This window comes from Eptatretus burgeri, unplaced genomic scaffold, assembly GCF_056783735.1.
Source record: "Eptatretus burgeri isolate ZD-2024b unplaced genomic scaffold, Ebu_testis_v1 Ebu_testis_scaffold_3156, whole genome shotgun sequence".
NCBI lineage: Eukaryota > Metazoa > Chordata > Myxini > Myxiniformes > Myxinidae > Eptatretus > Eptatretus burgeri.
Window position 1 is genome coordinate 523558 of NW_028225104.1, and position 27983 is coordinate 551540.

The following is a 27983-nucleotide window of genomic DNA, read 5'->3' on the forward strand; positions in this document are numbered from 1 at the left end:
CGAGGACGGGAGGATAAAAAGGTTCTGTTCGGGGTTGAAAAAGGGAGAGGAAGAAGAGCGGGACAAAAAGATCGTGTTTTTTTGGTGTGGAGGCTGTTGCGCGGGAAGCATACTTGTTGTTGTGCTGATTCGATCGTGTTCTTCATCATGTCTTGGAGCCTTGCTGAGCCTCGTCCCTCACCTTGGTTGGCTCTGGGGTTCTGCTGACTCAGAGTACGGGGTCGAACGGCGGGCGGACCTGCCTCCCTCTCCTGCTCGCAACTTGGCGCCAGAACTGGTTCCCTGGTGGCTGTGAGCGGACTTGGGCCAGGACCAGGAGGTCGACAGCACCACAGTTTCTCCTGCCCCCCTGACGAGAGCAAGGCCAGCTCGTCCGACGCCGATCCAGGGACAGTTGCGTCCACACCACGGTCCAGCCTGACCACCAGAAGTAGCTACGGTGTGTGTGTGTGTGTGTGTGTGTGTGTGTGTGTGTGTGTGTGTGTGTGTGTGTGTGTGTGTGTGTGTGTGTGTGTGTGTGTGTGTGTGTGTGTGTGTGTGTGTGTACTTGGTGCCTTAGAGGGTTTGAGATCTGTATATTCATTGGAATTGTCTGTGTTTTCCCCACGCCCGATCCCACACCATCCCGTCGAATCGCCCCGGATCCCTCTTCTTGCCGAGTCTTGTTATTTCTGGTTAGAGAAATAAACATCATCAACTCAGTGAAAAGCGACTCGTGCCACCTTCCTCGTCCCGTTTGCGGTAGAGCGATTAGAACCGCCATGTTTGGGTTATAAATAAATAAACCGCCTCCATCGTTTCGACTCATTCTACGTTGGCGGGACTGTTCAAGTCCCGTGGACGTCACAATACTAACGGAAGATATTCAGAGTACAAGAGGAGGGCTGCTTACCTTCAAAATTACAAAGAGGGACGTTTTCTGAGCCATGGGTGCTTTGAAAGCTCCTGCAAAAGAAAGTGTTGGAATCAAATATAAACACGACCAGGAAACACGTCCACTGGTTTGCAACAGCATTTTGCTCCACCAAAACAGGAGGTCAGCAACCCCAGCACGTGTGAACATACTTGTTCATGCAAATCAAAAAGTTGAAAAAGGTGTCCAACCCTCACCTCCATCGTGAATCTAAACAGAGGCTCGTCATAAGTCATCCCATACAGAAGGCGCGTCAATTCTTCACTTTCCAATTGTGACAGTTTGGAAAACACTTTCCAGTAATTGCTGGCATTTGAACTTTTCTGTGAACAATCAAAACAAACGTGTTTGTGACGTAATATGAACCAATCATCACAATTGAATACTTTCATAATAAGCATATTCCAATCAAGCACTCCCTGACGCAATCACCAACACTTGACTCAAAACGAATAAAATACGTTCTCATTAATTAATAAATTATGGTGTACATCACAGAAGTTTTCTTCATTCGGCGAAAAACAAACCCTCTCGACTCAAACATTGGATATTAAGTCTATGGTTTTATTAAATAAATTCGTGACAACTCAAAATCTTTGGCAGCCAAAATGAAACGGACCAACGAAGAATTACCAAAGAGAAGATAAGTGAATCATCAAACAATCATTTGTTTCATTGCACAGTCTGGAAGAAAAGGGATCACGACGTCCAAACCGGAATATCCAGCAGAACGCGCGCTCATCAAACTAACAGATCTTAACATCAAAAGTATCGCCGTGAGCAATGTGTCCATGATGGTATCTGCTGAACAAGCCAAACAACAACATTCGAGCACCAAACCATCAACACTCGCTTCACTCACCACACCTTCAGCATCCCCTTCACACCAAACAGTCACACCTCCCTTCACTCACTTAGCACACCCTGACACTCTCAGCACTTTAAATCCCCTGTGCAGATTCTCTCCACAAACTTAATCCACTTTTACTGACAAATTATTCACATTCCGTTATCTCCTGCCAACTTCTTTCATGGCAATTTGGACAACAAAAATCAGAGAGGTCATGTTCAAAAAGGCAACTCTGCACATAATAATGATGAAATGTCTTTGTGATGATGATCATGACACCATAATAAACAATACTCACATTGTAAATATCAAATCCATCAAATTCCAGTCCAAGAAATAATTTCATGGAGAGGATGCCCAGTGACCACACGTCGGCTGGGGGACCTTCATAGCCATCCACTGAGATCTCTGGGGCCATATAGCCAGGTGTGCCACAGTCGTCATAAAGCATTTCACCTGGCCTAAAAAATGTAGCCAAGCCAAAGTCGATGACCTTCACGACCATCAGATTGTTGCAAAGCACGTTTTCAAGCTAAAGAGCAAACACAAATCATTATATTAATAACCATCAAACCTTTGATCATAAAATGTGTTAAAATAAAAATCCAAATTTGAATGAGAAGAGCAGGTTGGGGAAAAAAAAAAACATAACCCGGGCAGTGCATGGGTCAGCAAAGGCCTACAGGCCAAATGTGTTAGGCCCAAAATAAAACCAAGATGGCGGCCATATAATTCTGCCTGAGTGCCGTGGTGGGTGGAGTCAAGTGACCAATGTGGGCGTGGTCAGGCAGCTGTCCGACCAATGGGTGAACATTTCAAAATCGACCCCAACAAGAACCAAAACAACAACAATGCTAAGCTCTTGTGGACCTGCCACACCTTCCAGGTAAAAATTCCAGGAAGAGGAAAGTAAAAAAAAAAATAAACATTCTCCACCAATGTCAGAAGTTAATACAATAATATGGAGGAGTTTGACACGAGAGTGGATTGTAAAGAGTACGAACAATGGAGCCGCAGTAAGTGAGACTGGTTGAGCTGGAGGAAGGGACGAGAAGGCCACAAGATGTCGAGGTGTGATAGGAAAGAGAAAAGAGCTGGAGTTGGAGCAATCGAGGTGAAGAACAATACCGTGTGAAATCAAGAGAAAGGGATGATGTGAAGGAGCGAATTGACGTGGGGGGTTCTGTGTGGACGGACATTAAAGATGGAAGAATAGTTCCAGGTTCGTGTATCAGGTTCCTGGTTTGACGGAAGAAAGGTTCATTAAGCATTCCGAAAGGCATGTGGTCAGGGAAGAGTATTGATTGTGGGTGATTTTATTATGCCAGGAATAGATTGGGTTGAGGAACAGGGAATGGGCAGGTGAGGAATTTCTCGATCTAGTCCAGGATTGCTTTTTAATCCAGTTTGTGGATCATCCCACGAGGAGGAGTGGAGTGTTCGACCTCTTAATAGGGAATTACTCGAATATGGTGGAGAAGGTTGAGATGGAAGAGCATTGATGGACGGGTGACCATAACATAGCATGTGTCAGTGGATTCTGGAAAGACGAATTTGAGATTGTAGAACGACGCTGATGATGTCACCATGAATAGACATATAAATAATTAAATACACACTCCGACAGTGGGTAGTTCTGTTTATCACACACTGAAACCGAACTGAAATGGATATTTAATTTTTACATCTTTTCGAGCTTTCTTGGAGGTCTAATGAATTGTGTGATGAGCACAAAAAGGTTGGATGTGTAACAGCCCCCCAAACACCACCTCCGCCCTTGTTGATCATCACCCAACAATATAAATTTTATAATTTCCCACCCTCTCCACTTCCCACCCCCATTCCATCCTTGCTGTGCTGAACAATATATGGTTTTCATTGCAGTGTTACACAAGTGGGTTACCTTGATATCCCGATGCACAATGTTCATGCTGTGCATATATGTCAAAGCAGAAACCATCTGGAAGGAAGAGATAAAATATTAAATAATGGAGACAGATTGTGATTGTTGACATTGTACAATTTCGAGTTTCAAAACACATCAACATCACACTGAGGCTGAAAAGCTCTTTCATCTCACCTGCTTCATGACGTGCCACGCATCAACTAAAGAAAATGTCTCCCGAAAAGCAAGTTGGTTGTGGAGTGAACCTGCACACATCGAACGTAAACATACAAGGGCAAAGCAATGAGATTATTCATTTTTGAGAAAACTAGAGGAGAGGAAAGATAAAGTAGAGGAACGATAAACAAAACAATAAAAAAAATCATTCAGAGTCACACTTGGTAAAACAGAACAAAGTAGAACGGTACTCGGTGGAGCGCATACCTCCGCCAGGTCGCACAGTTTACGTTTTGTCTCCCACTGATGGTATGGGCTCGATCTGAACCAAAATCGAATCGGCTTGTTTGTGTCACCTGACCAACTCATCAACCTCGTTTTGTCATAACTCGTCCACAACTTTTTGAGAAATCATGATATGTAGAGATTTTGGCCCAATCTCAATTTTAGAAATCAGACCAACTTTGACCTTAAAAATAATGAGTGGTTGAAGTCGTTGACCAGATGTGCAAATCTTGTTCAAATTTCAAGTCAATCAAATGAAAATTGAGTGTGGAACAGAGACATGAGGAGGAGATCTGTGGAAGGGAGAGGGATGGGGCGGGGAACACGAGGAATACAAGATGGACACCACAAGGACTTTCAGGAAGGAATTTGAAGGAGGTGGGTTTGGGGTGGATTAACGGGGGTGGAAAAGATCGTGGTTTTGGATGGGGGAAGATAAGAGGTGGTGGTGAACATCTGAGACTCAAATACAGACAAATGGGACACAAAATTAAAAGAAAAACCTTCCGTTTCAACTATTCCTGCAATAAGCTTGGCCCAGATCTGATTGGGCTGGAATTTCAGATTGTGAAACTGGAATCGAGGTGCTTCTCTCGTAGCAGGACGAATGCACGCCAGGCAATCCGCGAGGGATCACGGCTCTTTTAAAATGCGCAAGCCAACTCCTTCCTCCTCTTAAAATGTGCAACCTCCTTCTGTAACTTTGATCACGCCGATATATATTGTTATGGCTGTGGCAATTCGCAGAACACCATAAATGTCCGTCGTTCAATTATGCCGATAAGTCCGTGTTCAGTTAGATTTCCCCACCGTTGTTTAATGGGTATTATTCGTGTCACAGGGCTGTGATCCTTTGAGATAGCCGTTTTTATTTTCCTATCGTTATTTTGGACCAACCACATTTCAACACCAACCACGATCGCCTCAAACCACAACAACCATGATTTCCTCAAACCACAACAACCACGATCACCTAACCACCTTCCCCGCTACACCAACTGCCGATCCCCTTCTCCACACGCCAAACCACGGCCCTCTCCGCGAAGGTAAACCGTCTCGACGAAGCGAAGGAAAACAAAGGAACATCGATGGCGCGCGGATTTTCCCGCCGGATTTTCCCTCCTGCTTTCCCCGCGCTTTGGTATGGGGGAGGTGCGATTTGAGCCAGAGGTCAAAGGTGAAAAAGGTGGGGGCCTGATTTTGGGGGAATGAATCTCCCTGGACATGTGCCAAGAAAGATTCTCTCGGCCCCCGCGAGGCGTGCAGGAAGGGGGGGGCGAGAGGGCACGCCCCTTTTCTGGAAGCTTCCTGCAGAAGCTGGAAGGTGGGCGGAGCGATAAAAGGGGAGGGGCGAGGCATTGGAACTGGGGGATATAAGGGTGCGCAGGACACCAGTTGCTGCTTTTTGGGGCTTTGTTATGTCTTCTTCTTCGTGGTGGTGCGTGGGGCTTCTTCTTCTTCGTCGTCTTGGTCTTCAAAGAATCTTGGGTTCGGTGGTTCGGGTCGAGTCGTCGGAGCTCGCAGTCGGTGGGGAGTCCGGGAGTGGCACCAGGGACGCGGACAGGAGGCGCCGCTTTGCCAGCTCTGTCGCGCAAGCCTGCGCATCCGTGTGGAGAGCGCCGGAGAGAGCTCGCCCACCATCGCACCACGTGGGTGCAGGTAACCTGCAACGGTCTCGTGGGATTCGTTCGGTCTGCCAAGTCCCACGCCATAAAGGTCTACGGACCCTGTCTGACTCCCCTGTCTGTGGGGGTAGTGTTTTATTTTCCTTGGGTTTTGCTTTCAAATGAATGTTGGTGGCGCCGTGTCCATAAGTAAAACCTGTTTAAGTGGCTGTACATAAATTGCTTATAGTCAGTTGCAGTGCTTTCACTTTATTGAATGCATACGTGCATGACTGTATTTGTGCTGTGAATAATAAATGTGCCGATGTGAATGTTACCCGTTCGTCGTGTCTTTTTCCCCCATTGGAACGCCATATTGCATCTCGGAATATTAGTTGGGTTTTAAATACTCGTTAAATAGAATGGGATCCGGCGAGGTCGGGCGATAATACCCGCTCAGTTATCACTGCAGAACGGAACGGACCGCTAGAGCGGTTCGTGTCCAAGCCGACCTGCGCCGAGGTACGGTGTCCCGGTTGGCTACCCGTGCAGGTACTTAGGTATATCGTTATTCTGCGATTGACCCTATTTTGCGCGGGTAGAAAATTGGCGAGGCCGTGGTGGGGTTAAAGACCCACCCGTGACAGAGTTCCAGCATTTTTCCGGAAGGTCACGACTGGATTGTCCGTCCGGTGGGCGAGCGGCTACTATTAGTGGGAAGCGGCCGTTCGCACGCCGGCGGGCGCAAGTTCGTAACAATATCCTCTACCTTCGGGGCGTGGCCTGCACGCCCCAAACCCGGGATGGCATGGCTTCTCCTGCCCAGCTAGCTTCTGACGTCAGTCGTCCCTCGGGGCGTGACTTCGCTTGTTGTCAACCTTTGAAGGCGGGGCTTTCTGCCCGTTTGTTGTGGTTTCAGGGACGCGGTCCCCACTTTTCTTGCCGATCTTGAAATATATAATCAAACGGAAAAACCACAGAGGGGAATCACATACTGGGGAACTGATTCTTACTCCCTCGGCGAATTAACACCGCACCACCCCTCGTGTGGTGACACGTAACACTTAAGCTCACAGGTTCCCTACTTACATAAAGATGCCTCCTACACGTCCACGGACCAAGCAACTCCACACAATGCTGTGTTCCCTATTACCTTATTCCATCCACCCCCACAATCATAACAATATGTCAATGTTACCTTTTCTGCTCTTTGTTGAGCCACTAAAAAGTCCCAACAATTCACGTTTATGAATTACCACAACTAAATTATTTTAGTGCTCAAGTAAAAGTGAACCTCATGGACACAAACAGTAGAATTTCGGCAAAATTAGTTCAGCAACCTCACCTCCAGCAACATACTCCATCACGAGGACCATTTGGTTACAGATCGGATTTGCAATTATGTCAATCAACTTCACTGTGGGGAAACAAGACAGTGGAGCACAAGTTAAGATGGTATAAGAAACCCACCCAAAGTCAAACACCTTCAAACAACATGATGAACATACAAATTCCGTGTGACCCTTCCAATGACAAGTCATCAACATCGTGTGTCACAGGCAGGGTGGTTCAGTGTGTGTGTGCCGTCCCTCAGATGGACGTTAAACCGCCGTCCCGTCTACAGACAGAAATTAGTGGATGTGAAGGATCCCACGGTGTCCTTCTCAAAGAGTAGGCTGGCACCCTGAACAAATTATAAATTGCTGCCTTAACTAATGCTGGGAAGGCAATGGCAAACTACCCAGTGGAACCGTTTCTCAGGAAGCTGGTTCAGCGGCACTGACGTTCCATGACGCAGTATGAAGAGACAGATCCAAAAGGGTGTTTTCAAACCTGAACTCTGGTTTGATTGAGTTTATGAAAAGTTAATAGTTGAGTGATGAGTGATAAATTCATGCCAGAGAAACACACAATCTGTAAGTTGTTTTGTTCATACTGTGATAAGTTTGAGTGAAATCCACACTTACCAATGTTTGGATTATTAAGTTTCACCATTTTGACAGCTTCATCCCAGAGCTACAAAAAGAATAAAAACAAGAAAAGACAATTAAACAAATTCATTCTATAACCAGTATAAAGGTGAACTAACCCCAGAGCTATAACCACAAAGTGGTAACTCACACAGAGGGACTCACAGCCTCAGGGGCCAAAAGACAAAGATTCATCACAGACAAAGGTTCCATCAGGACAGTTCATCGGTAAATTAAACTATTCGTTCAGTAATTAAAACACAGTTTACCTCCACATTCACACAAACTTACTTTTTTGGAATCATTGAAATATTTTGACTTCTTCAAAGCAACCTGAAAGAGAAAACAAAAGGTCATAATATAACAACTTGGATACAATGTGGGAAAACTATTAAACGATATGATATTGGTGTGTCGTGACATACAATGATTACGTCCATTCATACAGAAGTCTCTGTGGAGGAGAAAAGTGACAGAAAGGAACAACTCGACATCGACCGAGGATAAAAATGGGGAATAGGTGGGATGATTACATGGACACACCACAAGTGAATCTCGTTGAGTGGCAGCAATTGGAAGAGGAAGAGAAATATAATTGAGAGACGTGGGAAGGAGGGCATCCCGTCTCCACCTCAATTTTCATCTGATTGACTTGGAATTTGAAGAAGATTTTCATATCAGGTCACTGAATTCGCCACCAATTCTTTTTGAGGTCAACATAGGCCAAAAGTTAAACAGGGGTTAAAATTTCTAAAATTGTCAATTTTCATCCGATTGACTTGAAATTTGAAGAGTTGCATTTTACGTCATACATTTCAACCACCTTATTTTTGAGGTCAACGTAGGCCAAAGGTCAACAACTTCGGTCACATTTCTGAAATCCTCAATTTTCATCTGATTGACTTCTTTGTTTTATGTCTGTGAGGAGGATATTTCAAAGAGTTGTGGACGTTTTTCGACGAAACTTGGTGCACAAGTTGAGCGTGTGTCAAGGACTAATTGGTTCCATTTTGATGACGATCCGTTTGTGGTTTACGAGATATCCAGTGATTCTTCACCATTGACGGATTTATTAAATCTGGTGTTGGTGTAGTGCAGGCATGATGGGCCGAATGGCCTCCTCCTGTGCAAAAATTTCCTTGAAATTCCTTATGATTGAGACATAGGGCCAAAAACGCTACATCACACAACATCTCAAAAGGTTGTGGACAGATTCGGACGAAACGAGGTGGATAGGTTGAGTGTGTGACAAGGACGAATATATTTGATTTCGGTGAAGATCCGAATCCCGATCCGATGCGAGAATAAAAAAAATTTTTAAGTGCTTCTTCACCATTGAGTGACGGGGCTAAAAACAATATATCGCATGATATTTCAAAGAGCTGTGATTGAGTTATGATGAAACAAGGTGGATGAGTTGTTTTGGTGAGAAGAACAAGAAGATTCGATTTTGGTCGAAGTTTGAATCCAGATCCGGCCTGTCAGTGGTGTCTAACCCGTAAACTGTTCAGCCGAGCGGAGGTCGGCGCTCGACCGACATCTAAGATGGAATCTTCTACATGAATGACATGACATGAGGCCTGTAAGTCCAAAGAAAAAGCATATTTCTTCTCGACAGAAACAAAGTTGATTAAATCAGATGCAGGACAATCTCCCTGTCCCTTTATTCCACGTGTCCCTGTACCGTGTTCTATCTAGCTCTCCCAGGAGCTGTTCCAGAAAGTGAAAGGAAGACATTTCGTATTACACAAGCTTGTACCTCCACTGCAGTGTTGATGTTCTTTGCTTTGTAAACCAATCCAAAAGCTCCTTCTCCAATTTTGTAGATGACCTCCCAGTTCCCGATCTGACAAAGGCACGAACAGAGATTCACAACAACGCTTTTGGAATACAAGAGAAATAATACAGCGATGATTAAATTATTATTTCACATAAACTCAACAATCATATTGTCAGTGTCGATGCAATTTCTCCGAAATTAACAAAATGTGTTTGAGGGTGATTAAAACGATAATAAAATGTAATTAAATTGAACTTGATATTAAAATAAACGGATTAAATGTGAAATAGAAAATGTACTCAAATATTTTATGATTCTATGTGCTTGAAAATGCATCTATTTTTAATTTTAATTAACATTATCATATCTTTCCTCTGTATTGAAAGATGATCGACCTGTTTGGTAAAGATATGATAAGCAGGCCGACCTTTCAAATAAGTTTTAATTCAGTATAAAGTAATTCCCTATCATTTATATATTTTACTTACAAATTGATTTTATGAAATGATAGCTACAAGGTACCAGCAAGCTTGAAAGAAGAATGTTATTTCAACACAACTGGAATGTTTGTCTCAGGAAAATGTCCAGATGTATTCACTAACCAGAGTTGGTGTCAAAGCCACCCAATGCTCGCCTGTTGATACATTTATCGTTTTGAAAAGACTCGTCTAATAATTAATATTTTTTATAAAGCATTGCAGTGAAGTCTGATCTAAATAATTTTAAAGCAATATATGTATTTGTATATTGCAATCAGTAACAAGAGCGCAACCGAGCACTATATGCCCGAACAAGAAGGTATATACAGAATTGTGTTACTAAATGGAAAACAGCATCCTGGTTGCCATGGCAACCACTTTAGATGACGAACAAATGTCGCGACACACCGTCTCCACAGTCTGTACCTATGTACCAAGTATGAAACGTGAAAGTTGAAAACTTTGGGAGTTAGAGTGCGGACAGGAACGGATGGACGGATAGACAGATGGACGGACGGACGACAGGTATCACATTATACGCCCCGATATATATATATATATATATATATATATATATATATATATATATATATATATATATATATATATATATATATATATATATCAGTTGTATAAAAAATAGTGTGGTCGATAAAAACATAAGAAAGGAAAAAATAACTTGCACCAAAAATTTTAACATTTTCACGCTGACGCTCACGCCGGGGGTATCGCTATAGCTCTCTGTTCTTCGAACAGGCGAGCTAAAAAGGAGCTTTCCATAAGAGAGGGAATCTATTATTTACCCTTGTCAACGCATCAAAGTTAGAATCCCACCAGACATGGGGATGGGTCTATCCTGAACATGCATTTAGGAAAATAACTGTCTGAGGACCTCGATGTTTGTGTGCATTCGTCAGATCGAATTCGGAAATCCGTAACAATATGAAATAATATGGGGACATATTGTCACGAGGGTGGCAGCCAAGGTGAATCCCCCGACCCGATCTGTCGTGATGGGCGGTTGACACTGCCAGCCCCCGGACGGCCGAGCGGTTCCTTATGAATCGGAGGCGGACACGTCGATCATTGGAGATTATCACATGTGCTGGAAGGGCATGGCGCAATTGCGGAGGGGCAGAGGAGCACAGCACATGGGGCGTGCACTAGGACAGCACAAGGCGGGGGGGGGGGTTACACTCGAACCCCACTACAAATACAGTTTATTAAAATGAACACATTTAATGAAAATAAACTAATATTTACAAAGGACAATAATTCAAAAGGTAATGATAACAATGGAACAAATAAATCCTCCAGTCGGGGCGCCTCTTCACGCAGACTCAAATACAGACAAAGGGAAAACAAAATAAAAAGAAAACGCTTCCTTTTGAGTATTCTTGGACTTCGTTTGGCCCAGAGCTGGTCTTTGTGGAACTTTGAATTGAGGCACTTCCATTTGCACATGCAGACGTGCACAACAAAATGGCGCCTCGTTGCTTCTCTCGCAACGGGACAAACGCACGCCAGGCAATCCGCGAGCGACACTCCACACCAAGGCTCAGAGACCCAGTGCAATGGCTTCGTGCACCGATCGTCCTCACCGACCCGCGATTAAATACACGAGGCTCGGGTCCAGTTTCACGACTCAACCAAGAGCCAAAAGCCAGCGTCTTGCTTCGTGCGTGTGCTCACCCTGATCTCCCATCTCCCTCCTACTGAGGGAGTGACTGACTAACGTCAACCAAACCACCATTTCCTCCTCCGGGGCGTTACTTGCTCACTCGAAACCCGGGAAGGTGGGGCCTCCGCCCGCTCGGCACGACTGGCTAGCCTCTGACATCATCACGCCCAACAATCATCACTCGGGGGCGTCACTTCACCTGTTGTCACCCTTTGAAGGCGGGGCTTTCCGTCCGCTTGTAGTTATTTTCGGGACATGTTTCCCCACCTTTATTTCCGTTCTTGAAATATGAAAACATCGGGAAAAATCACAGAGGGCAATTACATCCTGGGGAAGCTTGTTCTTTAAGCCCAGCCAATTAACACAGCACCACCCCCTGTGTGGTGGCACGATACACTTAAGCTAACAGTTTCCCTCCTTAATTACATCGAGATGCCTCCTACACATCCACGGACCAAACTACTCCATTCAACGCAAAATTCCAAATTAAATTCCTCCATCTACCCCCACAACCGAAGCAATATCTTCAATAAGATGACAAATTCGTGCTTGAATTTGTGATTTGAGAAATCGTGGCATCGATTGAAGTGCACTCATTCATTATTTTTCACCCCACTGTCGGTAATCCAATATCTTGCTTACCACTTCATTCTTCTCAAATTCCTCATCGTTCGTCCTCTCGATGAAATAGCTGTCAACATCTACACGGCTGTCACTCTCATCATTTTTTCTATTACTGGGAAGCAAACCTGGAAAGATGAAGCAAAATCAAGATAAAACAGATATTGCAACAGAAAAATATCAATGGACAGAATATCACCATGTTGAGACGTGTGTGTGTGTGTGTGTGTGTGTGTGTGTGTGTGTGTGTGTGTGTGTGTGTGTGTGTGTGTGTGTGTGTGTGTGTGTGTGTGTGTGTGTGTGTACTGCTCAGTGCTGAGCAACAGAGGTTGGTGGTTACTTGGAGGCCAATGAGTGTGGGATGGACGGAAGGATGGACAGAGAGGGGTGAAAAGCTGTTCAAACACTACTATGGCATTAATGGAGGATCAAAACAAATTGTTTGGAGCACACACAGTAATGGTTGCTGCGGTGAGAGGAAAGTCGTTCGTGTCATTGTCATGAGGAACAAGCAGCCACCACCAGCACAGTGAAAAATAAATAAAACAACCATTTTCAGGTGTTTCCTCCAACAAGTGCCGAAACACCCAAATGAACCGAGATGACTAATTTATTTTTTAGAAAAGATTCATTTTCAAAACTCACCAGCTTGCACCTCTTCCTCAAGAGATTGTTTTTCACCAGCTTGCACCTCTTCCTCAAGAGGTTGTTTTTCACCAGCTTGCACCTCTTCCTCAAGAGGTTGTTTTTCACCAGCTTGCACCTCTTCCTTAAGAGGTTGTTTTTCACCAGCTTGCACCTCTTCCTTAAGAGGTTGTTTTTCACCAGCTTGCACCTCTTCCTTAAGAGGTTGTTTTTCACCAGCTTGCAGTTCTTCCTCAAGAGGTTGTTTTTCACCAGCTTGCAGTTCTTCCTCAAGGGGTTGTTTTTCACCAGCTTGCAGCTCTTCCTCAAGAGGTTGTTTTTCACCAGCTTGCAGCTCTTCCTCAAGGGGTTGTTTTTCACCAGCTTGCAGCTCTTCCTCAAGAGGTTGTTTTTCACCAGCTTGCAGCTCTTCCTCAAGGGGTTGTTTTTCACCAGCTTGCAGTTCTTCCTCAAGAGGTTGTTTTTCACCAGCTTGCAGTTCTTCCTCAAGAGGTTGTTTTTCACCAGCTTGCAGCTCTTCCTCAAGAGGTTGTTTTTCACCAGCTTGCAGCTCTTCCTTAAAAGGTTGTTTTTCACCAGCTTGCACCTCTTCCTCAAGAGATTGTTTTTCACCAGCTTGCAGCTCTTCCTCAAGAGGTTGTTTTTCACCAGCTTGCAGCTCTTCCTCAAGAGGTTGTTTTTCACCAGCTTGCAGCTCTTCCTCAAGAGGTTGTTTTTCACCAGCTTGCAGCTCTTCCTCAAGAGGTTGTTTTTCACCAGCTTGCATCTCTTCCTCAAGAGGTTGTTTTTCACCAGCTTGCACCTCTTCCTCAAGAGATTGTTTTTCACCAGCTTGCAGTTCTTCCTCAAGAGGTTGTTTTTCACCAGCTTGCAGCTCTTCCTCAAGAGGTTGTTTTTCACCAGCTTGCACCTCTTCCTCAAGAGATTGTTTTTCACCAGCTTGCAGTTCTTCCTCAAGAGGTTGTTTTTCACCAGCTTGCAGTTCTTCCTCAAGAGGTTGTTTTTCACCAGCTTGCAGTTCTTCCTCAAGAGGTTGTTTTTCACCAGCTTGCACCTCTTCCTCAAGAGATTGTTTTTCACCAGCTTGCACCTCTTCCTCAAGAGATTGTTTTTCACCAGCTTGCACCTCTTCCTTAAGAGGTTGTTTTTCACCAGCTTGCACCTCTTCCTCAAGAGGTTGTTTTTCACCAGCTTGCAGTTCTTCCTCAAGAGGTTGTTTTTCACCAGCTTGCAGTTCTTCCTCAAGAGGTTGTTTTTCACCAGCTTGCAGTTCTTCCTCAAGAGGTTGTTTTTCACCAGCTTGCACCTCTTCCTCAAGAGATTGTTTTTCACCAGCTTGCACCTCTTCCTTAAGAGGTTGTTTTTCACCAGCTTGCACCTCTTCCTTAAGAGGTTGTTTTTCACCAGCTTGCAGCTCTTCCTCAAGAGGTTGTTTTTCACCAGCTTGCAGTTCTTCCTCAAGAGGTTGTTTTTCACCAGCTTGCAGTTCTTCCTCAAGAGGTTGTTTTTCACCAGCTTGCACCTCTTCCTCAAGAGATTGTTTTTCACCAGCTTGCACCTCTTCCTCAAGAGATTGTTTTTCACCAGCTTGCACCTCTTCCTTAAGAGGTTGTTTTTCACCAGCTTGCACCTCTTCCTCAAGAGGTTGTTTTTCACCAGCTTGCAGTTCTTCCTCAAGAGGTTGTTTTTCACCAGCTTGCAGTTCTTCCTCAAGAGGTTGTTTTTCACCAGCTTGCAGTTCTTCCTCAAGAGGTTGTTTTTCACCAGCTTGCACCTCTTCCTCAAGTGATTGTTTTTCACCAGCTTGCACCTCTTCCTTAAGAGGTTGTTTTTCACCAGCTTGCACCTCTTCCTTAAGAGGTTGTTTTTCACCAGCTTGCAGATCTTCCTCAAGAGGTTGTTTTTCACCAGCTTGCAGCTCTTCCTCAAGAGGTTGTTTTTCACCAGCTTGCAGCTCTTCCTCAAGAGGTTGTTTTTCACCAGCTTGCAGCAAAACCTTAAGAGGTTGTTTTTCACCAGCTTGCAGCAATACCTCAAGAGGTTGTTTTTCACCAGCTTGTACCTCTTCCTTAAGAGATTGTTTTTCACCAGCTTGCACCTCTTCCTTAAGAGGTTGTTTTTCACCAGCTTGCAGTTCTTCCTCAAGAGGTTGTTTTTCACCAGCTTGCAGTTCTACCTCAAGAGGTTGTTTTTCACCAGCTTGCACCTCTTCCTTAAGAGGTTGTTTGTCACCAGCTTGCACCTCTTCCTCAAGAGATTGTTTTTCACCAGCTTGCACCTCTTCCTCAAGAGATTGTTTTTCACCAGCTTGCACCTCTTCCTTAAGAGGTTGTTTTTCACCAGCTTGCAGCTCTTCCTCAAGAGGTTGTTTTTCACCAACTTGCAGTTCTTCCTCAAGAGGTTGTTTTTCACCAGCTTGCAGCTCTTCCTCAAGAGGTTGTTTTTCACCAACTTGCAGCTCTTCCTCAAGAGGTTGTTTTTCACCAGCTTGCAGCAAAACCTTAAGAGGTTGTTTTTCACCAGCTTGCAGCAATACCTCAAGAGGTTGCTTTTCACCAGCTTGTACCTCTTCCTTAAGAGATTGTTTTTCACCAGCTTGCACCTCTTCCTTAAGAGGTTGTTTTTCACCAGCTTGCAGTTCCTCCTCAAGAGGTTGTTTTTCACCAGCTTGCAGTTCTACCTCAAGAGGTTGTTTTTCACCAGCTTGCACCTCTTCCTCAAGAGATTGTTTTTCACCAGCTTGCACCTCTTCCTTAAGAGGTTGTTTTTCACCAGCTTGCAGCTCTTCCTCAAGAGGTTGTTTTTCACCAGCTTGCAGCTCTTCCTCAAGAGGTTGTTTTTCACCAGCTTGCAGCTCTTCCTCAAGAGGTTGTTTTTCACCAACTTGCAGCTCTTCCTCAAGAGGTTGTTTTTCACCAGCTTGCAGCTCTTCCTCAAGAGGTTGTTTTTCACCAGCTTGCAGCTCTTCCTCAAGAGGTTGTTTTTCACCAGCTTGCAGCTCTTCCTCAAGAGGTTGTTTTTCACCAGCTTGCACCTCTTCCTCAAGAGGTTGTTTTTCACCAGCTTGCAGCAATACCTTAAGAGGTTGTTTTTCACCAGCTTGCAGCAATACCTTAAGAGGTTGTTTTTCACCAGCTTGCAGCAATACCTCAAGAGGTTGTTTTTCACCAGCGTGCAGGAATACCTTAAGAGGTTGTTTTTCACCAGCTTGCAGCAATACCTCAAGAGGTTGTTTTTCACCAACTTGCAGCAATACCTTCAGAGGTTGTTTTTCACCAGCTTGCAGCAATAACCCAAGAGGTTGTTTTTCACCAGCTTGCAGCAATACCTCAAGAGGTTGTTTTTCACCAGCTTGCAGCAATACCTCAAGAGGTTGTTTTTTACCAGCTTGCAGCAATACCTCAAGAGGTTGTTTTTCACCAGCTTGCAGCAATACCTCAAGAGGTTGTTTTTCACCAGCTTGCAGCAAAACCTTTAGAGGTTGTTTTTCACCAGCTTGCAGCAATACCTTAAGAGGTTGTTTTTCACCAGCTTGCAGCAATACCTCAAGAGGTTGTTTTTCACCAGCTTGCAGCAATACCTTAAGAGGTTGTTTTTCACCAGCTTGCAGCTCTTCCTTAAGAGGTTGTTTTTCACCAGCTTGCAGCAATACCTGAAGAGGTTGTTTTTCACCAGCTTGCAGCTCTTCCTTAAGAGGTTGTTTTTCACCAGCTTGCAGCTCTTCCTCAAGAGGTTGATTTTCACCAGTTATCAGATCTTCCTCAAGGGATTGTTTTGTCAATGGAGGTTCAGCACTCCTGCAAAAGCAAGAAACATTTTTTAATGCTGTACTTAAAAATGTTACAAATCAGAAACAATGTCAGAATAAAAATGTAGTCGGGTCGGTGAGAATCAGACTGCATCGGTTCTCGATGTGTTTTCCACATTCAGACAGCAAACTCCACATTCGAAGTATCTTCACACACAGTTTAGAATGAAGTGAAGAAATGTCACGTGGTGAAGTGGGTGTGAACATCACCAACACCTCACTTTTGCTTTCCTTCGGTGTCCCAAGCTCCCACACTCACTTCCGATCAGTCCCGACCCAGATATAAACTGTCATCGCGGCGTTTGACAGGCAGGGCGATTCATCGGTGTGTGTGTGTATGTGTGAGTATGTATGTGTGTGTGTGTGTGTGTGTGTGTGTGTGTGTGTGTGTGTGTGTGTGTGTGTGTGTGTGTGTGTGTGTGTGTGTGTGTGTGTGTGTGTGTGTGTGTATGCATGTGTCATCCCGAAGGGAGATTCTCTCTTACTTACATGGGATGTGAAACGTCATCACAACACTTCCCTTTCTTTTTTCTCCTGAACAAGCACCTAAGATGAAAAAGATTGAAAAGTCAATTTATTGTACATTTTCTGAACTTGATATTTCCAAAAAGAAGTTTTCAAAAGTGTGGTGGGAGAAAATAAAAATATTTACTTTAGACGTTCCCAAAAAGTAGTTTTCCTTTTCTTCGGTGGAGTCGAATGTGGTGGTGACTGGTTCACATCAACGTCTTGAGAACCAGGAGACTCGTTCGTCTTTGCTTTCCTGGAAAACAACACCATTTAAATCCACAAATTGCTACAAATATGCTAAACCGGATATCATACACATTCTGTGTTTCAATAACTGACACGACAATGCCCCCTCCACCAAACACCACATGAAATAAAACAAGGAACTGACACTCGAGGTCCCCCCTGCCTTTTGGGTGGGACGAAGAAAAGATCTGTGTAATCTAAAAGTTAAATCTTGAACAATTTTTGAAATATCACGCACACAAGCTGAGTTACTGAGAAGGTTGCCATGGTGACATAATTTAGCTAATCACAGCCGTGATGTAATCAGGTTGAGATAATGTCATGAGGAATAGATGTTCTTCGTCCTTCGGGTTCGAAGATGACCATGACTTCACTTTCAGTTGGAAGATTGGTGACTGTGGGTCCGGAAGTGACTGGTGAGGCCAATCCGGGCCCGGAAGGCACGCCCACACGTAGGACATAAATGGATGGGGACTGCAGTGGAAGTGGAGGTAGCCCGGGCCTTGCGCGCGGTGCGTTTCTTCTGGGCCTCTGCAATGCGTCTGTTCTCTGCTGCTTGGGCTCCTGTGGTGAGCTTGCTCCGCCAGGTTGGACGGTCCAGAGCAAAAGATTCCCAAGTGCTGAGGTTGATGTCCAAGTCTTTGAGGGACACTTTGAGGCAGTCCTTAAACCGTTTCTTCTGTCCCCCTACTGGGTGCTTATACCCTGACACAGTTCTCCATACAGAAGCTGTTTTGGCAGTCGACTGTCGGGCATTCTAACGACATGACCTGCCCATCTGGCTTGGGCTTTACATAGAAGGGTGTGGACGCTGGGGATTCCGGCCCGTTCCAAGACCTCTGTATCGGGAATTTTGTCCTGCCACCTGTTGAAAAGGAGTCTGCCAAAGCAGCTCAGGTGAAAGTGGTTGAGCTGTTTGGCGTGTCTGCTGTAGACAGTCCATGTCTCACTTGCATAGAGAAGAGTGGTGAGTCCCAGTGCACGATCGACCTTCATCTTGGTGGTAAGGCTGAGTCCTCTCCACTCCCAAACATTCTTACGGAGTCGCCCAAAGGCAACGCTGGCCTTGGCAATCCTGTTATTGACCTCAATGTCAATGTTCACCACTCACGACAGTGGTAGGTAAATAATGGGAGGTAAATCGTGAGGCCAGACAGGTAAAGCTGTCGACAGCCTGTAGATTCTGTCCCTTCACCATGATGTGTGGTTCCTGGTAGGGCTTTCCAGGCATGGGCTGATTCATAACTTCAGCCTTTTTGGTGCTAATGGAGAGACCAAAGTAGTCACAGGCCTGTGAGAAGCAGTCCATTTCATCCTGCATCTTCTGCTCTATGCAGGCGTTGAGGGCGCAGTCATCAGCAAACAAGAGATCTCTGATGATGGTCTCCTTCACCTTTGAAACAGCTTGCAAGCGCCTGAGGTTGAACAGCCTGCTGTCAGTCCTGTACCTGATGTGTATTCCATCATGGCAGTCACGGAAGGCATCGGTCGGCATGGTAGAGAAGACCATGCTGAAGAGTGTAGGGGCAAGAACACAACCTTGCTTCACGCCATTGTCACTGGAAAGGCTTCCGACTCGTCTCCATCATCGAGCACTTTCACCATCATGCCGTCATGGAACTGACGGACAATCGTGATGAACTTGCTTGGACAGCCAAACTTATGCATTATCTTCCACACGCCATCTCTGCTGACAGTGTCGAAGGCCTTTGTGAGATCGACAAAAGTCACGAACAGGTCACTGTGCTGCTCTTGGCATTTTTCCTGGAGTTGGCGTGCATCAAATATTATGTCGACAGTTCCACGTCCAGCGCGGAAACCGCATTGGCTTTCTGGAAGGAGACCCTGCTCAAGGTGTTGATTGGGATGGTTGAGCAGGGTGCGAGCTAAGATCTTCCCGGTTATGGGCAGGAGGGAGATGCCTCGATGATTGTCGCAAGACTGGCGGTTGCCTTTCCTCTTGTAGATGTGGACTATACTGGCATCTTTCAGCTGTTGTGGGACCTTCCTTTTATTCTGCATGGACTGGAAGAGTTCAGTCAGCTTCTGCACCATGACAGGGCCTCCTGCTTTGTGCACTTCAGCAGGAATTGCATCTGATCCTGGTGCTTTGCCACAGGAAAGTTGCTTGATGGCCTTTGTGACTTCTTCTTCTGTCGGGAGGTTGTCAAGGTCCTGGTTGATCTCCATGTGAGGTAGACGAGTGATGACCTGGTCGTTGATATCAGCAGGGCGATTGAGGACCTGGTTGAAGTGTTCAGCCCATCTCTCCAGAATCTGCTTTTTCTCTGTCAGCAACTGGGTCCCATCTGCACTGAGGAGGGGAGAAGAGCCAGACGACTGGGGTCCATACACAGCCTTCAATGCATCGTAGAAACGCTTGGTGTCGTGACTGTCTGCGTAGCCCTGGATTTCATCAGCCTTCTTCCTATACCATGTGTCCTGCATCTCACGGAGTTTCTTCTGTCCTTTTTGTCTTGCGCTGGCAAAGGCATCTTTCTTCGTTTGTGACGTGGGGTCGTTCTGGTGTGCTCCGAACAGTTGGTGTTTCTCTGATAGCAGTGCCTGGATCTCTTCATCGTTCTCGTCAAAGCAGTCCTGGTTTCTGCGGGATGCTGGCCCGAGGTGTTCGAGGGCGATGGAGTTGACTGCATCTCTGAAAGCCACCCACTGTTGTTCAAGGCTGTCCTGGTCATCATGGGGTATGTCCACCAGCTTGCCATCAAGGTCTCTGGAGATTTCTTCTGCAACTTTGCTGCTCTTTAGCTTGGAGATGTTGAGCCTCTTTGGAGTATTCTGACCTTGGGGTCTTCTCATGGGCAGAATGCGAAGCTTAAGTTTGGACACGATGAGGCGATGATCAGTCCAGCAGTCGGCACCACACATGGCCCTTGTCACTCTCACGTCCTGCCTGTCCCTCTTTCTGGTGATGACATAATCAATCAGATGCCATTGCCGAGAGCGTGGATGCATCCAAGATGTCTTTTTACGGGTGGGGAGATGGAAGAGTGTGTTGGTGATGACTAGGTCATGTGAGGCACACATCTTCAGGAGTAGAACGCCGTTGCTGTTGCACTTGCCGGTACCATGTCTTCCAATGATCCCTTCCCAAGTCTCGTGATCTGTCCCCCACTCTGGCGTTGAAGTCCCCAAGGACAATAAGCTTCTCTGACTGTGGGACTGCTGCAATGAGGGCGCAGGTTCTTCATAGAACTTATCTTTGATATCATCGGGGTTGGTCATTGTTGGGGAATATGCACTGATCAACGTTGCACTCTTCTTGTTTCCAAGTGGGAGTTGAAGTGTCATCAGGCGATCATTGATGCCCTCTGGAAGCTTGGCAAGTTTTCGGGCGAGGTGAGATCTGATGGCGAATCCAACGCCTGCCTCTCGCCGTTCAGCGCTGCTGCGACCACTCCAAAAGAAGGTGTACCCACCACCAAGTTCTAAGATCTGTCCCTTCTCTGCAAGGCGTGTTTCACTAAGTGCTGCTAGGTCCACGTTGTAACGAGCTAGTTCTTTGTGGGGCGGGGAATCAAGAGACCAGTGTGTGTGTGTGTGTGTGTGTGTGTGTGTGTGTGTACGGGGAGTGAAGAGGCAGAGGCGGGGCCGGGGTAATTAAATTTTTGGGCGGGGTCAGCAAATTGAAGGCGGGGGGGGATGAGTAGGCGGGGGCAAGCACGCCCTGTCCAGTCCATGTCCTTCGAGTATAGGTGAGCTGGCGAGGGTTGTTGAATGAACGGAATCCGTCTGTGACGGGGTTTCGGCTAGTGTAGATGAATATACCAGTTTAGTAGAATTGTATCTTTCTCAATCTTCTGTCCTTTTATCTCACTGAAATACATATAACCAAGGATCGTATCTCCAACGTTAAAAAGGAACTGCCCAGCTGCTGAAGAGAAGGACGCCTTGCTGCCGGCTACTGAAAAGCGGTGCCTCCATTGTCTCGAAGAAATTAAATAATTCCCAGAAGGCCACTCACTGCAACAGACGCCTTGCTGTCCAAGGAAAATTAAACAACTCGATTGGCTTTTGATGGCAAAGGCCTTGCTCGCTGCATGGAAACGGGGGGGGGTTTGGAGAATCCCATCATCTTGGAGAAAATGAAATGCATGTTCAATGTATTGAGTTCATGTATCCCTCCACCCCACTCTGCTTTTCCTCCCCAAAACGTATCATCCGCTCTTCAAGGCTGACCTGCAAACTCTCCTGAGTGTGTTATTCTTTCCCTCTGTCCAAAGTGGCCATGTGTTGTAGTTCTGAGTTATTTTGCATTGTACTTATCAGCACTTTAATTGCCAAATGTCTCGCCCTCCCCTGCATTGGCTGTCAAACGAGTATCAAGGGGATTATTGAGTGGTTTTTGAGCAGAAAGAGGATCGTGTTTGATATTGCTTGTGTCTTGTTTTTCTCTTTCTACGTTCGCATGTTTGTTGTTGTTTTGTTGTTGTTGTTTGTTGTCAATAAATGGTCTCAGACTCTGACATAGAAGAAGTGAATTTCTTCCACAGTTGTTCTCTCCGTTTGCGGGTTTCAGAAGGTGGAACGAACTCCTCCCACGACTCAAAGTATCCACCCTCGTGTTTGCGTACAAATGCACATGCAGGCATATGTTTATGTGTGTGTGTGTGTTTGTGTGTGTTTGTGTGTGTTTGTGTGTGTTTGTGTGTGTTTGTGTGTCTGTGTGTATATGTGTGTCTGTGTGTATATGTGTGTGTGTGTATGGGTGTGTATAAATGTGTGTGTGTGTATGTGTGTGTGTGTGTGTGTGTGTGTATGTGTGTGTGTGTATGTGTGTATTCGTATGTAGTGGATTCGCTATATATGCGAGATATCCCTTATTGTCGGGTTTTCAGTCTGTCTGTCTGTGTGTATGTGTGTCTGCAACGCGAGGCTTCACAGCACGAACCAGCGAACCGATTTCGATGAAACTTAGCCAACGTGTGGAACATATACTGGGAAGGTGCGCGTTTGAATTTCGTTGCCTAGCAACCACCCGTTGCTGTGCAACGGCCGAAAAACCGCGTACAGTAATTTTCAATACTTGTCCTTCAGTTTTGAATGTAGAGAAACGAGACTTCGGAATTAAACACTTAGAGATATTTAGAAAATTTTACTGGAGCCGATTTTTGATTGAGGTTTTATTTTTCAAATGGTATTCCTTCAAAAATCGGGTGTCTATTCACCGTCATTTTTTATGAGGGGCTTAGGAAAGTGGGCGGAGCTAAGGGAAAGTGGACGAAGTTGATGAAAAGTGGGAGTGGCGTAGAAAAGTGGGAGTGGCGTAGGAAAGTGGGCGTGGCTTATGGAAAGTGGGCTTGGCTTATGAAAAATATAGTGTGGCTCAGGAGGTGTGGTCAAACAAGAGCATTGAGAGAAGTTTATCACATTTTCCGTCTGTGCGTGTGTGTGTGTGTGTGTGTGTGTATGTGTGTCTGCAAAGCGAGTCTCCACAGCACAAACCAGCAAACCGATAATTTATTTATTTAGCGAAAACGATTCCCCATCCACACACCACCTCCAATTATTTATTTATTTTCCGAAAACGATTCCATGACCCATACACCACCTTTAATTATTTATTTACCGAAAACTATTCCCCATCCACACACCACCTTTCATTATTTATTTATTTACCGAAAATGATTCCACGATCCACACACCACCTTTAATAATTTATTTGTTTACCATTTCGGATTCTCCTGACACACCATGTCCAATTATTTATTTATTTACCGAAAACGATTCCCCACCCACACACCAACTCCAATTATTTATTTATTTACCGAAAATGATTCCACGACCCACACACCGCCTCCAATTATTTATTTATTTACCGTAAACGATTCCACGACCCACACACCACCTTATTTATTTATTTACCGTAAACGGTTCCACGACCCACACACCACCTTTAATTATTTACTTATTTACCGAAAACGATTCCCCACCCACACACCACCTTGTTTATTTATTTATTTATTTATTTACCGTAACGATTCCGCGACCTACACACCACCTTAAATTATTTATTTATTCACTGAAAACGATTCCACGACCCACACACTACCTCCAATTATTTATTTATTTACCATAAACGATTCCACGATCCACAAGCCACCTTTAATTATCTATTTATTTACCGTAAACAATTCCAAGACCCACACTCCGCCTCCAATTATTTATTTATTTTCCGTAAACGATTCCATGATCCACACACCACCTTCAATTATATATTTATTTACCGAAAACGATTCCACGACCCACACACCACTTCCAATTATTTATTTATTTACCGAAAACGATTCCACGACCCACACTCCGCCTCCAATTATTTATTTATTTTCCGTAAACAATTTCACGACCCACACACCACCTTCAATTATTTATTTATTTTCCGAAAACGATTCCCCGACCCACACACCACCTCCAATTATTTATTTATTTACCGAAAACGATTCCCCACCCACACATCACCTCCAATTAATTATTTATTTACCGAAAACGATTCCCCACCCACACACCACCTTCAATTATTTATTTATTTACCGAAAACGATTCCACGACCCGCACACCACCTCCAATTATTTATTATTTAAAGTGGGAGTGGCGGAGGAAAGTGGGCGTGGCTTATGAAAAATATTGTGTGGCTCAGGAGGTGTGGTCAACCATGAGCATTGAGAGAAGTTTATCAGGTTTTCCGTGTGTGTGTGTGTGTGTGTGTGTGTGTGTGTGTGTGTGTGTGTGTGTGTGTGTGTGTGTGTGTGTGTGTGTGTGTGTGTGTGTGTGTGTGTGTGTCTGCAACACGAGGCTCCACAGCACAAACCAGCAAACCGATTATTTTTCAAATGGTAGTCCTTCAAAAATAGGGTGTCTATTCACTGTCATTTTTTATGAGGCGTGCCAGTTGGCAAAATACGCCATCGGAAAAATCTTGCCAGGCAGAGGAACAATTGTATGTGAACCAATACGTCTTGGCAATGAATCTTCGTCGGTGGATCGGTCAGAATGAAAAGCATCGTATCCAGCGCTTCGATCCTAGCAAATCCCTCGTCGCCTACCGGCTTGTGTGTATGTGTGTGTGTGTGTGTGTGTGTGTGTGTGTGCGTGTGTGTGTGTGTGTGTGTATGTGTGTATGTGGGGATGTATGTATGTATGTGTTTATGTGTGTGTGTGTGTGTTTGTGTGTGTGTGTGTGTGTGTGTATGTATGTATGTGTGTGTGTATGTGTGTGTATGTGTGTGTGTATGTATATGTGTGTGTATGTGTGTATGTATGTGTGTGTGTGTGTGTGTGGGTGTGTATGAATGTGTGTATGTGTGTGTGTGTGTGTATGTGTGTGTGTGTGTGTATGGGTGTATGTGTGTGTGTATGTGTGTGTGTGTGTATGGGTGTGTATGAATGTGTGTATGTGTGTATGTGTGTGTGTGTGTGTGGGTGTGTATGAATGTGTGTATGTGTGTGTGTGTATGTGTGTGTGTGTGTGTGTATGGGTGTGTATGAATGTGTGTATGTGTGTGTGTGTGTATGTGTGTGTGTGTGTGTGTATGGGTGTGTATGAATGTGTGTATGTGTGTGTGTGTGTGTGTGTGTGTGTGTATGTGTGTGTGTATGTGTGTGTCTGTGTGTGTGTGTGTGTCTGTGTGTGTGTATGTGTGTGTGTGTGTGTGTGTGTATGTGTGTGTGTGTGTATGTGTGTATTCGTATGTAGTGGATTCGCTATATATGCGAGATATCCCTTATTGTCAGGTTTTCAGTCTGTCTGTCTGTGTGTATGTGTGTCTGCAACGCGAGGCTTCACAGCACGAACCAGCGAACCGATTTCGATGAAACTTAGCCAACGTGTGGAACATATACTGGGAAGGTGCGCGTTTGAATTTCGTTGCCTAGCAACCACCCGTTGCTGTGCAACGGCCGAAAAACCGCGTACAGTAATTTTCAATACTTGTCCTTCAGTTTTGAATGTAGAGAAACGAGACTTCGGAATTAAACACTTAGAGATATTTCGAAAATTTTACTCGAGCCGATTTTTGATTGAGGTTTTATTTTTTAAATGGTAGTCCTTAAAAAATCGGGTGTCTATTCACCTTCATTTTTTATGAGGGGCTTAGGAAAGTGGGCGGAGCTTAGGGAAAGTGGACGAAGTTGATGAAAAGTGGGAGTGGCGTAGAAAAGTGGGAGTGGTGTAGGAAAGTGGGCGTGGCTTATAGAAAGTGGGCTTGGCTTATGAAAAATATTGTGTGGCTCAGGAGGTGTGGTCAAACAAGAGCATTGAGAGAAGTTTATCACGTTTTCCGTCTGTGCGTGTGTGTGTGTGTGTGTGTGTATGTGTGTCTGCAAAGCGAATCTCCACAGCACAAACCAGTAAACCGATAATTTATTTATTTACCGAAAACGATTCCCCATCCACACACCACCTCCAATTATTTATTTATTTTCCGAAAACGATTCCATGACCCACACACCACCTTTAATTATTTATTTATTTACCGAAAACTATTTCCCACCCACACACCACCTTTCATTATTTATTTATTTACCGAAAATGATTCCACGATCCCCACACCACCTTTAATTATTTATTTATTTACCATTTCGGATTCTCCTGACACACCAAGTCCAATTATTTATTTATTGACCGAAAACGATTCCACGACCCACACACCGCCTCCAATTATTTATTTATTTACCGTAAACGATTCCACGACCCACACACCACCTTATTTATTTATTTATTTACCGTAAACAGTTCCACGACCCACACACCACCTTAATTATTTACTTATTTACCGAAAACGATTCCCCATCCACACACCACCTTGTTTATTTATTTATTTATTTACTGTAACGATTCCACGACCCACACACCACCTTTATTTATTTATTTATTTTCTGAAAACGATTCCACGACCCACACACTACCTCCAATTATTTATTTATTTACCATAAACGATTCCACGATCCACAAGCCACCTTTATCTATTTATTTACCGTAAACAATTCCAAGACCCACACTCCGCCTCCAATTATTTATTTATTTTCCGTAAACGATTCCATGATCCACACACCACCTTCAATTATATATTTATTTACCGAAAACGATTCCACGACCCACACACCACTTCCAATTATTTATTTATTTACCGAAAGCGATTCCACAACCCACACACCACCTCCAATTATTTATTTATTTACCGAAAACGATTCCCCACCCACACACCACCTTCAAATTATTTATTTATTTGGCGAAAACGATTCCACGACCCGCACACCACCTCCAATTATTTATTATTTAAAGTGGGAGTGGCGTAGGAAAGTGGGCGTGGCTTATGAAAAATATTGTGTGGCTCAGGAGGTGTGGTCAAACAAGAGCATTGAGAGAAATTTATCAGGTTTTCCGTGTGTGTGTGTGTGTGTGTGTGTGTGTGTGTGTGTGTGTGTGTGTGTGTGTGTGTGTGTGTGTGTCTGCAACGCGAGGCTCCACAGCAAAAACCAGCAAACCGATTATTTTTCAAATGGTAGTCCTTCAAAAATAGGGTGTCTATTCACTGTCATTTTTTATGAGGTGTGCCAGTTGGCAAAATACGCCATCGGAAAAATCTTGCCAGGCAGAGGAACAATTGTATGTGAACCAATACGTCTTGGCAATGAATCTTCGTCGGATCGGTCAGAATGAAAAGCATCGTATCCAGTGCTTCGATCCTAGCGAATCCCTCGTCACCTCCCGGCTTGTGTGAATATGTGTGTGTGTGTATGTGTGTATGTATGTATGTATGTGTTTATGTGTGTGTGTGTGTGTGTGTGTGTGTGTGTGTGTGTTTGTATGTGTGTGTGTGTGTGTGTGTGTGTGTGTGTGTGTATGTATATGTGTGTGTATGTGTGTGTGTGTGTGTGTGTGTGTGTGTATGTGTGTGTGTGTCTGTGTGAGTATGTGTGTATGTGTGAGTGAGTGTGTGTGTGTGTGTGTGTGTGTGTGTGTGTGTGTGTGTGTGTGTGTGTGTGTGTGTGTGTGTGTGTGTGTATGCATGTGTCATCCCAAAGGGAGATTTTCTCTTACTTACATGGGATGTGAAACGTCATCACAACACTTCCCTTTCTTTTTTCTTCTGAACAAGCACCTAAGATGAAAAATATTGAAAAGTCAATTTCTTGTACATTTTCTGAACTCGATATTTTCAAAAAGAAGTTTAAAAAAGTGCAGAGAGAGAAAATAAATATATTTACTTTAGACTTTCCCAAAGAGTAGTTTTCTTTTTCTTTGGTGTCGTAGAATGTGGTGGTGACTGGTTCACATCAACGTCTTGTGAATTAGGTGACTCGTTCATCTTTTCTTTCCTGGAAAACAACACTCTTCTGAAGACCAGTAAGAGCTACCCCTTCAGATCTCTTCAACACTTTAGACTTTCTCGACCAGTTGGACTGCTTTGACCACTTGACCCTTTACAGTTTAGACCCCTTAAACACCCTAGATCTCTTAACCCTCTCGAGCCCACGAAATGTTCTGGGTGAACAAAAACCGATGACCCCTG

The 27983-nt window shown here is 44.5% G+C and overlaps 2 protein-coding genes across 2 annotated transcripts; both read right to left on the reverse strand.

The window, feature by feature from the left end:
• Positions 1-809: 809 nt before the first annotated feature.
• LOC147006705 (putative serine/threonine-protein kinase MARK-C) lies at positions 810-12400 on the reverse strand. The gene is made up of 10 exons (XM_085868167.1): positions 12267-12400; positions 9444-9530; positions 7976-8017; positions 7682-7730; positions 7060-7131; positions 3844-3914; positions 3667-3723; positions 2062-2295; positions 1111-1236; positions 810-945 (listed from the first exon to the last, which is right to left on the reverse strand). The coding sequence occupies exons 4-10, from the start codon at positions 7707-7709 to the stop codon at positions 901-903; spliced, it is 633 nt and encodes a 210-aa protein (XP_085724293.1). The 5' UTR covers positions 7710-7730; positions 7976-8017; positions 9444-9530; positions 12267-12400; the 3' UTR covers positions 810-900.
• On the reverse strand, positions 7720-27929 carry LOC147006706 (uncharacterized). The gene is made up of 9 exons (XM_085868134.1): positions 27679-27929; positions 27516-27572; positions 17351-17461; positions 17188-17244; positions 15879-16687; positions 12267-12373; positions 9444-9530; positions 7954-8017; positions 7720-7730 (listed from the first exon to the last, which is right to left on the reverse strand). Exons 1-9 carry the CDS (start codon positions 27777-27779, stop codon positions 7720-7722), a joined length of 1404 nt encoding a protein of 467 aa, XP_085724260.1. The 5' UTR covers positions 27780-27929.
• Positions 27930-27983: the final 54 nt, after the last annotated feature.